This window comes from Larimichthys crocea, chromosome XXIV (genome assembly GCF_000972845.2).
Source record: "Larimichthys crocea isolate SSNF chromosome XXIV, L_crocea_2.0, whole genome shotgun sequence".
Taxonomy (NCBI): Eukaryota; Metazoa; Chordata; class Actinopteri; family Sciaenidae; genus Larimichthys; species Larimichthys crocea.
In genome coordinates, this window is record NC_040034.1 from 5497218 (window position 1) to 5510768 (window position 13551).

At 45.8% G+C, this 13551-nt stretch overlaps 1 protein-coding gene across 2 annotated transcripts in view; it reads left to right on the forward strand.

Moving 5' to 3' along the window:
* mipol1 (mirror-image polydactyly 1) overlaps positions 1–8959 on the forward strand; it is a 50551-nt gene extending 41592 nt beyond the window's left edge. The window contains exons 10-13 of one of the 2 annotated variants that reach the window (XM_027275195.1): positions 1362–1415; positions 4074–4168; positions 5134–5310; positions 8419–8708. In XM_027275195.1, the coding sequence (XP_027130996.1) occupies positions 1362–1415; positions 4074–4168; positions 5134–5310; positions 8419–8437 (345 nt within the window). In that variant the 3' untranslated portion in view covers positions 8438–8708. Of the gene's footprint in view, positions 1–1361; positions 1416–4073; positions 4169–5133; positions 5311–8418; positions 8709–8745 lie in introns of those variants that run through there. The other variant, XM_019258885.2, reaches the window with a different exon arrangement.
* Positions 8960–13551: the final 4592 nt, after the last annotated feature.

Sequence of the window (13551 nt, forward strand, 5' to 3'; positions counted from 1 at the left end):
ACGAGTACACCCAACAGGGTAGAACATATTGATCCAGATAGAGATAGTAGAGAGAGCGAGAGAGAGGATGATAGAACATATAGACATAGATAATATAGACAGATACACATATATATAGATAACATATATATATATATATATATATTATAGATATATCTATCTATATAATCTATATATTATACATCTACATTCTATATATATATATATCCTATAATATATATATATTATATATATATATATATACCACATATACATATACATCTAACCTATATTATATATATATATATAATATAATATATATATATATATATGTATATGTATATGTGTGTGTACTCGTAGAGGTAAAGCGGTACTCATAGAAGTGTGTGTATGTGTATATATATAGGTGAAGTGGTACTCTTATGCAGTAAACCTTTATACGTCTTTTTCAACACACCTCCGTTTTTACTTCTCTTGGCTCCACCCCCTCCGCCTCACACCTTAACACCCCCCTCTTGACCCCCCCACCGTCGTTGCCATAACACCCTGCCCGCCTCCATTAACCTCACAAACTCACTTCAGTATCAGCGTACTGCCACTAACCCTCGCCAATATCACCGCTCCGCCATCTTTTAACACCCCGCCCCTTTGCGTTAACACCACCCCTCCATGGTAACACCTTAATCCCGCCCTCGCTCCGCCGCCGCCGCGTGCTGAAATATGTTTCAAATACCGCTGTAATCCTCGGAGGAGAAGAAGAAGAGAGAGAACACTCCATGCTGGAGGATTCCTCTCCTCCCCCACCGCTCACCAATCCCTCGCTCCCTCTCCTCATCTCTCAGGGATTACCTCCCCGCTGCAGCCGGGACTTCTGGGAAATATTAGAAAAGTGGGGAAGCGTCTCCCCGAGCGCGCTCAGTCTGTTTCTACCTGTCTGTCTACCTGTCTCTACCTGTCTGTCTACCTGTCTGTCTATCTGTCTCTACCTCTCTGTCTCTACCTGTCTGTCTACCTGTCTCTACCTGTCTACCTGTCTCTACCTGTCTGTCTCTACCTGTCTGTCTACCTGTCTCTACCTCTCTGTCTCTACCTGTCTGTCTACCTGTCTCTACCTGTCTCTACCTGTCTGTCTCTACCTGTCTGTCTACCTGTCTGTCTCTACCTGTCTGTCTACCTGTCTCTATCTTATTTTTCTTAAATATTTGAGTGTTTGAGTTCATCTCACTCATGGAAGCAAACGTCTCTTTATTATAATGATCTTAATGATTAATAATTAATGATGATGAGGAGGAGGAGGAGGATATCAGACGTGATTTATTGATCTCTGTTCATGTTGAGTTCCTGTTGATGATCAGATTAATTAATCCAGATTGTCTCCACAGTGTAAACGACTGGAACAGGAAGTGATTCAGGAGAGAGAGCAGAGGGCGAGCAAGGTAAACAAACCTCTCTCTCTGGTGATGATGGGATGTCTGCTCTGTCGTCATGACGACATGCCATGGAGACGGCAGCTTGTTTGCCAACAACTTGTTATTCAAACTGTGTGTGTGTGTGTGTGTGTGTGTGTGTGTGTGTGTGTGTATAAATGAGTGTTCTCACAAGTATAGAAAGACAAATGTGAATGAGAGTTTGTATTAAATGTTGGTAAACTCCAGTTTAAACAGGTTGATTGATAAATTGATTGACAGGTTGATTGATGTACAGTCACATCAATCATTGATGATGATTGGACAGATTTATGTTTTTCGTTTTCTTATCAACAGATTTGATAGATTCCTGTATTTGTTGTCGTTGACTGAAAATAATCTGATTGGTAATCAATGACTGATTGTTCAGATCTTTCTCTTCGTCGTCCTGCGGCTCCGTCTGTTGATTAAATTTTGTTATTAATGTAGCGCTCACTCTTTTTTCTGCATCAAGTCTGTTAATTAGTCTGAGAGCTCTGCGGGGATTAGAGCCAGAAACACCAACAGCTGCTGTTCAATGAGCAGACAGACTGTGAGAGAACACTGAGACCACACACCAGGACTCAACCAGAGCTCTAAACCAGGACTCAACCAGAGCTTTAAACCAGGACTAAACCAGAGCTTTAAACCAGGACTAAACCAGAGCTCTAAACCAGGACTAAACCAGAGCTTTAAACCAGGACTAAACCAGAGCTTTAAACCAGGACTGAACCAGGACTGAACCAGGACTGTCCATTCTTTCTCAGTCTGGAGACAAATCACACCAAACGGACGTATCAGGTTAAATTTGTTACATTTATTAAATCATGAAGAGAATAAACACCAGGAAGTCACGAGAAACAACAGGAAGTGATGTCATGAGTGTGATTTGTGCTGCTTTCTGATCAAACACGCCAAACTTCAATCAGCTGATTCACCGCCAGCTCCTCATGATGAAGGGAGCAGGCCTCCTCCTCACCCTCTGTCCTCCTCACTCCTCTTTATTCCTCTGTCCTCCACACCCCTCTGTCCTCCTCACCCCTCTGTCCTCCTCACCCTCTGTCCTCCTCACTCCTCCTTATCCCTCTGTCCTCCTCACCCTCTGTCCTCCACACCCCTCTGTCCTCCACACCCCTCTGTCCTCCTCACCCCTTTGTCCTCCTCAACCCTCTGTCCTCCTCAACCCTCTGTCCTCCTCAACCCTCTGTCCTCCACACCCCTCTGTCCTCCACACCCCTCTGTCCTCCTCAACCCTCTGTCCTCCTCAACCCTCTGTCCTCCTCACCCCTCTGTCCTCCTCTGTTCTCCTCACCCCTCTTTATCCCTCTGTCCTCACCCCTCTGTCCTCACCCCTCTGTCCTCCTCACCCCTCTGTCCTCCTCTGTCCTCCTCACCCCTCTGTCCTCCTTTGTCCTCCTTCCCTCTGCCTTCACTCGTCCTGTTAACGGTGCAGACGGGTTAGTTTGGTTACCTCCTCCTCCCCCGTCCTCCCCCGTCCTCCCCTCCTTCGTTGACCTTCACTCGTCATGTTAAAGGTCAGCCCGGCGCCGCTCTGTTTCCTGATCTCCTCATTTGGAAGCGGTTCTGATTAATAAGTCGTCGGTTCTTTTGAAGCGGCTCGTCCGGCCCGGCTGGAGAAGTCACATATTGACTCTCCGGGTTCAGGTTCTTTTCATGTCTCACTTTAATTAACACGAGGAGGAGGAGGAGAGAGAGGGAGGAGAGGGAGGGAGAGAGGAGGCGGAGACGGAGGGCGAGAGGAGGAGAGAGAGGAGGAGGAGAGGGAAAAGAGGGAGGAGGAGAGGGAGGAGAGAGAGAGGAGGAGGAGGAGAGGGAGGAGAGAGAGGAGGAGGAGGAGAGGGAAGAGAGGGAGGAGGAGAGGGAGGAGAGAGAGAGGAGGAGAAGAGAGAGAGAGGAGGAGGAGGAGAGGGAAGAGACGGGGGAGAGAGGGAGTAGAGAGATGAGGAGGAGAGAGGAGAGGAATGAGGAGGAGGAGAGGGAGCAGAGAGAGAGGAGGAGGTCAGGATCTGGTCTGTAATCCCTGCTGGAGTTCACCGTCCTGTCACTGTTGGGCCGCAGGTTCAATCCCTGCAGCAGAAGAGGTGACACCTCCTCCTCCTCCTCCTCCTCCTCCCCCTCCTCCTCCTCCTCCTCGTCCTTGTCCTTTCATGTTTACAGAAAGATGTAAATGATTTGTAATTAAGTTCATTAATATTCATATTAAATGATGAATTAATAATTAGCCAGCCTGGTGATGTCAGAAGTGTTCCCGCTATCCCACAATGCACCTGGAGGTGCTGATGTGTGATGTCGTAGTGAACGAGGAGCTGAACGTTAAATCCTCGTTATGAAGTTTGCTGACACTCACAAGGTTAATTAGTCGATTAGTTAATGAATCCTTAATTTAAACAGACGCTCGCACTGAGATCAGGATGAACAAACAGAGAGGATTAAACCAGTGTAAGACTGGTTTAAGACCAGTGTAAGACTGGTTTAAGACCAGTGTAAGACTGGTTTAAGACTGGTTTAAGACCAGTGTAAGACTGGTTTAAGACCAGTGTAAGTCTACATCATGTGTTCTGCTGTGGATTTAAATGAGCTGACTCTCAGAAGGTAAATGTGATTGACAGGTGTGTTTTGTCCAATCAGGAGGAGCTGCTGAGGCTTCAGAGAGAGAGAGGCGGAGCTATGGAGGACAAGCGGTGGCTGGAGGCGGATCTACAGGTGCTACAAGCCAATCACAGGTGAGACTTTTGAAACGCAGGAAGCCTCGGCTCAAATCACTCGTCATTACGGCGCCCTGAAAGCCAATCAGAGCAGAGAACCAATCAATACGACAGGAAGCACCTCACACACACTGTTCATGGTGATTCTTTCGAGCCGTGCCTGGCGGGTCATGACCCCTGACGTGCTGTCATCATCGTCCAGCAGGTCAAAGGTTAAAGTGGGCGTCGTTCAGTGGCTCTGACATCATCGTCATGTTTTCATAAACTCACTTTGTTTATGTCGGAGAACAAACCTGACTTCACCAAAACGTCGACGCAGTGTGAAGACAAAGATTTAAATCTGCTGTTTGTCCACGCCGTCTGAACTGTGAGCGTCCATTCATCATCAGGATTGATGCTGGACGCCTGCAGAGGAGCAGGAGGGGGATCAGCCAGCGGGGGGCGCTCCGGATTTTAGATTCAGTTTTTTTCAAAAATTCCTCCTGTTGATGTTTGTGAGAGAAGCTTTGTTTGATTTCACTCAGAAAACATTGTTATAACGATGTTAGAACATCATTATAACGTTGTTCAAACGTTGCAGTCTCTCCTGAGCTCTTCAGTCTTTGAACTCATTCAAAAGTAAAAACTCCAGGAAGACCCAAGTCCAGTCTGCACTGATCCAGAATCTGACGGTATCCATGGAAATCTGTCATCATAAGTGAAAAACAAATGAGAGTGGACCATGACGACCCGTCTGCTCTGTTTACCTTTAATTAACACTGATTGATTAGCGATCAGGTCAGCTGATCTCACGTCAGATCAGGTTTTGATGTTCCTGGATGACATGGCGCCCTCGAGTCTCTGAAACGTTAGAGACCAGTGAGAGACCAGCTGTTTCCTACAAATATGTCCGCATGTCATGTCGTACCCGAACAATGTTATTAATGATTTGTCCAGCTGTTCATTACACTCAGCCAAAACTCCTCCTCGTCTTCCTCTCTCAGCTCTCATGACGTCCTCACCGCTCCACGCTCGTCGCCCGGTGACGATGTCTGTGCGCCGCCTCAGGCCCCGCCCCTGCTGGTCCAGGTGCAGCAGCTGTCAAAGGAGAAGCAGAGTGTGGAGGCGGAGCTTCAGCGCTGTCAGGAGGCGGAGCGAGAGGCCAGCGAGAGAGTCCGCAGGTGAGACTTGTACCACACCTGTACCCATTATGTTTCTGTCTGTCAGCGTCCTCTGGATCAGTCAGAGTCATTCAAAGTAAAACCACAACTTCAACCGCTGACACAGAGCCGCTGACGAGCCGCTGACACAGAGCCGCTGACGAGCGATAAGTCTTTCATTTTTCCTGCGGTTGTCATGACAACACCAATATCTCAATAACAGCTGAGAGCGAACATGAAACATCCAATCAGAGATCAGACAGTCAACCAGCTGACAGAAAGTTAGAAAGGTCAGTGTGTGTGTGTGTGTGTGTGTGTGTGTGTGTATAAACTAACATGTCAACAGGCTTGTTGGTATGTATCAAAGGTCACTTGATGTATGTACACACACACAGACACACAGCACAATGACGTCTGATTGGCTGATGAACTTCTAGTTTAAAGGTGACTGAGTGGCACACTGTGACATCATCAGTGTGTCCACCTGGACAGGTTCAGTTTTTGTAATCATCTGTGATTAGACTCACCTGACAGACAGGTAGAAGACGTTCTGATGGACCTGAATGTTCAGAGAGAGAGAGACCAGAGAGAAAGAACAGTGAGAGAGACCAGAGAGGTGAGAGAGAGAGAGGTCTCGCTATTTGGTCTCTCTTGTCTAAGAGAGACCAAATAGAGAGACCAGTGAGAGAGACCAGAGAGAGACCAGTGAGAGAAACGAGAGTGAGAGACCAGTGACAGAGACCAGTGAGAGAAACGAGAGTGAGAGACCAGAGACAGAGACCAGTGAGAGAAACGAGAGTGAGAGACCAGTGACAGAGACCAGTGAGAGAAACGAGAGTGAGAGACCAGAGACAGAGACCAGTGAGAGAAACGAGAGTGAGAGACCAGTGACAGAGACCAGTGAGAGAAACGAGAGTGAGAGACCAGAGACAGAGACCAGTGAGAGAAACGAGAGTGAGAGACCAGTGACAGAGACCAGTGAGAGAAACGAGAGTGAGAGACCAGAGACAGAGACCAGTGAGAGAAACGAGAGTGAGAGACCAGTGACAGAGACCAGTGAGAGAAACGAGAGTGAGAGACCAGAGACAGAGACCAGTGAGAGAAACGAGAGTGAGAGACCAGTGACAGAGACCAGTGAGAGAAACGAGAGTGAGAGACCAGAGACAGAGACCAGTGAGAGAAACGAGAGTGAGAGACCAGTGACAGAGACCAGTGAGAGAAACGAGAGTGAGAGACCAGAGACAGAGACCAGTGAGAGAAACGAGAGTGAGAGACCAGTGACAGAGACCAGTGAGAGAAACGAGAGTGAGAGACCAGAGACAGAGACCAGTGAGAGAAACGAGAGTGAGAGACCAGTGACAGAGACCAGTGAGAGAAACGAGAGTGAGAGACCAGAGACAGAGACCAGTGAGAGAAACGAGAGTGAGAGACCAGTGACAGAGACCAGTGAGAGAAACGAGAGTGAGAGACCAGAGACAGAGACCAGTGAGAGAAACGAGAGTGAGAGACCAGTGACAGAGACCAGTGAGAGAAACGAGAGTGAGAGACCAGAGACAGAGACCAGTGAGAGAGACCAGAGTGAGAGACCAGAAACAGAGACAAGAGAGAGAGACCAGTGAGAGACCAGTGAGAGAGACGAGAGTGAGAGACCAGAGAGAGAGACCAGTGACAGAGACAAGAGAGAGAGACCAGAGTGAGAGACCAGAGACAGAGACAAGAGAGAGAGACCAGTGAGAGACCAGTGAGAGACCAGTGACAGACCAGTGACAGAGACAAGAGAGAGAGACCAGTGAGAGACAAGAGTGAGAGACCAGTGACAGATACCAGAGACAGAGACCAGTGAGAGAAACGAGAGTCAGAGACCAGAGTGAGAGACCAGAGTGAGAGACCAGAGAGAGAGACCAGTGACAGAGACAAGAGAGATAGAGACAAGAGAGACAAAATAGAGAGACCAGAGAGAGAGACCAGAGAGAGAGACCAGTGACAGAGACCAGAGTGAGAGACCAGAGAGAGAGACCAGTGACAGAGACCAGAGACAGAGACAAGAGAGAGAGACCAGTGAGAGACCAGTGAGTGAGAGACGAGAGTGAGAGACCAGTGAGAGAGACAAGAGAGAGAGACCAGTGAGAGACCAGTGAGTGAGAGACGAGAGTGAGAGACCAGTGACAGAGACAAGAGAGAGAGACCAGTGACAGAGACCAGTGAGAGACAAGAGTGAGAGACCAGTGACAGAGACCAGAGTGAGAGACCAGAGAGAGACAAGAGAGAGAGACCAGTGACAGAGACCAGTGACAGAGACCAGTGACAGAGACCAGTGACAGAGACAAGAGAGAGAGACCAGTGACAGAGACCAGAGTGAGAGACCAGTGACAGAGACCAGTGAGAGAGACGAGAGTGAGAGACCAGTGACAGAGACATGAGAGAGAGACAAGAGAGAGAGACCAGTAAGAGAGACCAGAGTCAGAGACCAGTAACAGAGACCAGTGTCAGAGACCAGTGTCAGAGACCAGTAACAGAGACCAGTGACAGAGACCAGTGACAGAGACCAGAGTGAGAGACCAGAGAGAGACCAGAGAGAGACCAGTGGCAGACACCAGTGACAGACACCAGTGACAGAGACCAGTGACAGAGGCCAGTGACAGAGGCCAGTGACAGGGGCCAGTGACAGAGACCAAAGAAAGACCTGAGAGAGACCAGTGAGAGACACCAGAGACCAGTGGCAGACACCAGAGAGAGACCAGAGTGAGAGACCAGTGACAGAGACCAGAGTGAGAGACCAGAGAGAGAGAGATGAGTGACAGAGACCAGCGACAGACACCAAAGAAAGACCTGAGAGAGACCAGAGTGAGAGACCAGAGTGAGAGACCAGTGACAGAGACCAGTGACAAACACCAAAGAAAGACCTGAGAGAGACCAGGGCATTCTCAGAAACTTGTTGCAGCAGCCATCAGAGTGTTTGAGATGTGTTCAAAGACTCGTTAAGCGTGTGGGACTTTAGAGATTTGGTGTGATGATTTATATTCAGCGGTGTGAGCCGATCAGAAGAATTAATCCTTCAGATTTCGACTCAGGACGGTGCCCGATGCTGAATAACGTGACTTCTTCTGCTGCTGCTTCTCATCTCATCAGTGTGAAGATGAAGGGATGAGATTCATGATGAAAACAGCTTAAGTCGTCCGCCTGCGTCCCACGCCGTCCTCCTGGGCTCAAACCCGCGGCTCTAATTTGGCTGCCAGCGGGGGGGAGGCCGGCTCTGAAGAGCCTCCCAAGTTTGTGAACAGAGGAGAGAATATTTACTCTGTGGAGGAGGAGGGTGATCAAATGTACTGAAATGTACTGCTTATTACTGAGGTACTTAAATTTAGTCTGTACAGAAAGACAGACAGACAGACAGAGAGAGACAGACAGAGACAGTCTTCATGTTTTAAGTCCCCGTCGTTCTCTTTGTGTCCTCAGGTTGGAGCGTCTCGTCGAGGTTTTGAGGAAGAAAGTCGGGACAGGAAGTCTGCGAGCCGTCATCTGACCTCCTAACGATCCACAGCTCTGTGACATGTTGATGATGTCATCAACAAACGAAGTGTCATCAGCTGAAATTTGATTGTTTTCTACTTTAATCATGTTTTTGTTTCATTTGGTGTCAACTCAAAATAAAATGTGATTAATAAAAAAATCAGGACTCTAAATCTCTTCTGTCAAACTTTCTTATTTTTAATGAACGTGTGTTTTTAATGATGTTTTTGATAAACACGTTAAAGAACGTTCTTGTTTTTGATAAACGTGTTAAGGGACGTATTCTCACGTTAAAGAACGATTTCTTGTTTTTGCGTCCTCATCTTCTCCTTCCTCTTCTTTCTCCTCCTTTCTTTCCTCCTCCTCCTCTCTAATTGAAGATCAGTCTTTTGGTTCTTCTGTTGATTTAAGGTTTTCTTTTTAAAATTCTTTGTTTTAAACTGAAACTCGTATTAAATTAAATTTTGAGGATCGCAGTGACAAACGAAGCCGCTCTGACTTGATGTTCTCTAAAAACTTCAAATTAAAATTGAACTTTAACAACTTTCAACGACTCCACCAAACTGTCACCTTAATGTTGAAGCTTCATTTGGTTTCAGCTCGGAAATAAAACACTGTCCAGACTGATGAAAATGAGTTCAGCCCCTTCGTCACAGCAACACAACAGTCAGAGTAAGCTGTCATTTTAAAGTCCTAATTAAAGTCTTGATTAAAGTCTTAATTTGAGTCTTAAGACTTACGATGTTCAAACATTATAAATAAAAAGAAAAACACAAAAAAATAAATAATTAGTTAAATATAGAAAATAATTTAACATAAATAAACACCATCTGAGGCAGCTCTACAAAAAAAGATGATTTATGGAGAGGAAAGAAAAGTTCAGTTTTTTTGGGGGGGGGGTTAGTCGGAGAGAGTCCTGGAGTGCCTCCCAGAGGGAAGGAGGCCAGACAATCCACATGGTCTGGACTGCCTCGATGGTGGGCTGATGCTGGACCTTCTTCAGTCTCTGCTCAGGCTTCTTGACTGGGTCAAAGTGTTTGTGGTCCTGCAGAGGTCCTCAGAGATGTGGACATCTGTTTCCTGTTCTCCTGGCCTTGCTGGCCCCGCCCACAGACTTGTTACAGTGACATCACAGATGCATGAACGTCTTCAGCAGGTTGAGCTACAGCAGCTGGTCTGTTGGATCGGACCACATGGGCCAGCCTTCCCTCCACATCCCCGGTCCTTGGACCTCTTTTGATCAGTACTGACCACTGCACAAGATGTTCTGACCCGGCTGTCTGCCCATCAGAGTTTGGTTCTGGTCCTGATGCTCTCCGGTTTTCTTCTTCTACGACTGACTGTGAGGACAAATCTGCTGCCTGATAGACCCGCCCACTGACAGGAGCCATGATGAGGTCATCAGGGTTCACCTGAGTGTCACAGGTGAGCGGACATTTTGAAGTCATCAAACGTAAAAACTGCAATTAATATATAAATATAACTAGATATGAATGTTCTTAATATGTTCTTTAAATGTTCTTAATATGTTCTTAATATGTTCTTTCAATGTTCTTAATATGTTCTTTATGTGCTTTATATGTGCTTTAAATGTTCTTTATATGTTCTTAATATGTTCTTTATATGTTCTTAATATGTTCTTTATGTGCTTTATATGTGCTTTAAATGTTCTTTATATGTTCTTAATATGTTCTTTATATGTTCTTAATATGTTCTTTATGTTCTTTATATGTTCTTTAAATGTTCTTTATATGTTCTTAATATGTTCTTTATATGTTCTTAATATGTTCTTTATGTGCTTTATATGTGCTTTAAATGTTCTTTATATGTTCTTAATATGTTCTTTATATGTTCTTAATATGTTCTTTATGTTCTTTATATGTTCTTTAAATGTTCTTTATATGTTCTTAATATGTTCTTTATATGTTCTTAATATGTTCTTTATGTGCTTTATATGTGCTTTAAATGTTCTTTATATGTTCTTAATATGTTCTTTATATGTTCTTTATATGTTCTTTAAATGTTCTTTATATGTTCTTAATATGTTCTTTAAATGTTCTTTATATGTTCTTTAAATGTTCTTTATATGTTCTTAATATGTTCTTTATATGTTCTTAATATGTTCTTAATATGTTCTTTATATGTTCTTAATATGTTCTTTAAATGTTCTTTATATGTTCTTAATATGTTCTTTAAATGTTCTTTATATGTTCTTTCAATGTTCTTTATATGTTCTTAATATGTTCTTTAAATGTTCTTTATATGTTCCTAATATGTTCTTTCAATGTTCTTAATATGTTCTTTCAATGTTCTTAATATGTTCTTGAAATGTTCTTAATATGTTCCTAATATGTTCTTCAAATGTTCTTAATGTGTGCTTTATGTTTTTAAATGTGATTTATATGTTTGATGAACATTCATTTAAAATCTTAATTTGCACATTAATATGAATTCATATTAATAAAATGAAATTAATTAATTAAATTAGAAACACTGCACTGAAATAAACTTCTCAGTGCAGTACTCAAGTACTCGAGTAAATGTACTTCTGAGTATTTGTGAGTGTTTGACTGAACAAACTGCTGAAGCAGCAAAAGTCACTTTATATTCAAACACACACACACACACACACACACACACACACTCTGCTCTGCATACTAACACTGTCCAAACATGGGGAGGAGCTCACTGATTGGTCGACCTGTGCTGCAGCCCACACACACACACACACACACACACAAACAACAAATGAACAAAGAGTCGTCAGTCAAAATAAAAGGCATCACGAGTTCTTCCTGATGAAACATGATGTTCAGCCTGTCAGACAAACCTGAGGGCACAAACCAACCCAGGTGGACAGGTTCCAAACCTGTGGCTCGCTGACCTCGACCAGGTCGAATAAGTTCCAGCTGTCAGTCAACACGAATATTTAAATGTGTAAATAAACATTTTAAATCTCAACCTGCAAATTATGTCATGAGGATAACATGAAAGATGATTGTCTGAATGTGTGTGTGTGTGTGTGTGTGTGTGTGTGTGTGTGTGTGTCCACTGACTGGTTGCTATGGTGATTGCGGACCACTCGTGGTCGACTTGGGTGTCCTGGTTTTAATCCTGCAGCCGTTAATCTGCTGAAAGACCAACGCCACCTGTGTGTGTGTGTGTGTGTGTGTGTGTGTGTGTGTGTGTGTGTGTGTGTGAACTAATCAGATTGTTTAAATATAAACTAACAAATATAAAGTACAATGACACAAGCTCTGATGGTCTGTGATGGTCTGTGATGGTCTGTGCAGTTCTGTGGTGGTCTGTGGAGGTCTGTGCAGGTCTGCAGTGGTCTTTCATGGTCTGTGGAGGTCTGTGGTAGTTTTTCGTGGTCTGTGGAGGTCTGTGATGGTCTGTGCAGGTCTGTGGAGGTCTGTGGTGGTCTTATGTGGTCTGTGGAGGTCTGTGATGGTCTGTGCAGTTCTGTGATGGTCTGTGCCGTTCTGTGGTGGTCTGTGGTGGTCTGTGCAGTTCTGTGATGATCTGTGCAGTTCTGTGGTGGTCTGTGCAGGTCTGTGATGATCTGTGCAGTTCTGTGGTGGTCTGTGCAGGTCTGTGGTGGTCTGTGGTGGTCTGTGCAGTTCTGTGATGGTCTGTGCAGTTCTGTGGTGGTCTGTGCAGGTCTGTGGTGGTCTGTGCCGTTCTGTGCAGTTCTGTGGTGGTCTGTGCAGGTCTGTGGTGGTCTGTGCAGTTCTGTGCCGTTCTGTGCAGGCCTGTGATGGTCTGTGGTGGTCTGTGGAGGTCTGTGCAGGTCTGCAGTGGTCTTTCATGGTCTGTGCAGGTCTGTGGAGGTCTGTGGTAGTTTTTCGTGGTCTGTGGAGGTCTGTGATGGTCTGTGCAGGTCTGTGGAGGTCTGTGGTGGTCTTATGTGGTCTGTGGAGGTCTGTGATGGTCTGTGCAGTTCTGTGATGGTCTGTGCCGTTCTGTGGTGGTCTGTGGTGGTCTGTGCAGTTCTGTGATGATCTGTGCAGTTCTGTGGTGGTCTGTGCAGGTCTGTGATGATCTGTGCAGTTCTGTGGTGGTCTGTGCAGGTCTGTGGTGGTCTGTGGTGGTCTGTGCAGTTCTGTGATGGTCTGTGCAGTTCTGTGGTGGTCTGTGCAGGTCTGTGGTGGTCTGTGCCGTTCTGTGCAGTTCTGTGGTGGTCTGTGCAGGTCTGTGGTGGTCTGTGCAGTTCTGTGCCGTTCTGTGCAGGCCTGTGATGGTCTGTGGTGGTCTGTGGAGGTCTGTGCAGGTCTGCAGTGGTCTTTCATGGTCTGTGCAGGTCTGTGGAGGTCTGTGGTAGTTTTTCGTGGTCTGTGGAGGTCTGTGATGGTCTGTGCAGGTCTGTGGAGGTCTGTGGTGGTCTTACGTGGTCTGTGGTGGTCTGTGATGGTCTGTGATGGTCTGCGGTGGTCTGTGGTGGTCTGTGGTGGTCTGTGATGGTCTGTGCAGGTCTGTGGTGGTCTGTGGTGGTCTGTAATTGTTGTTATTAACAATAATCATGACCTCTATAAGCCACATGTCACATGACCAAAGACCAAAGAGCTCTAATAAACTTCCTCTGTATCATTTTAATGCTCCTCCTTCTCCTCCTCCTCCTTCTTCTCCTCCTCCTCCTCCTCCTCCTCCTCCTCCTTCTTCTCCTTCTCCTCCTCCTCCTCCCTGCCATCCTCCTCTCCCTCGCTGCTTTACTGTAGCAGTGACCGCATCACCACACCCGCAGACTGCAAT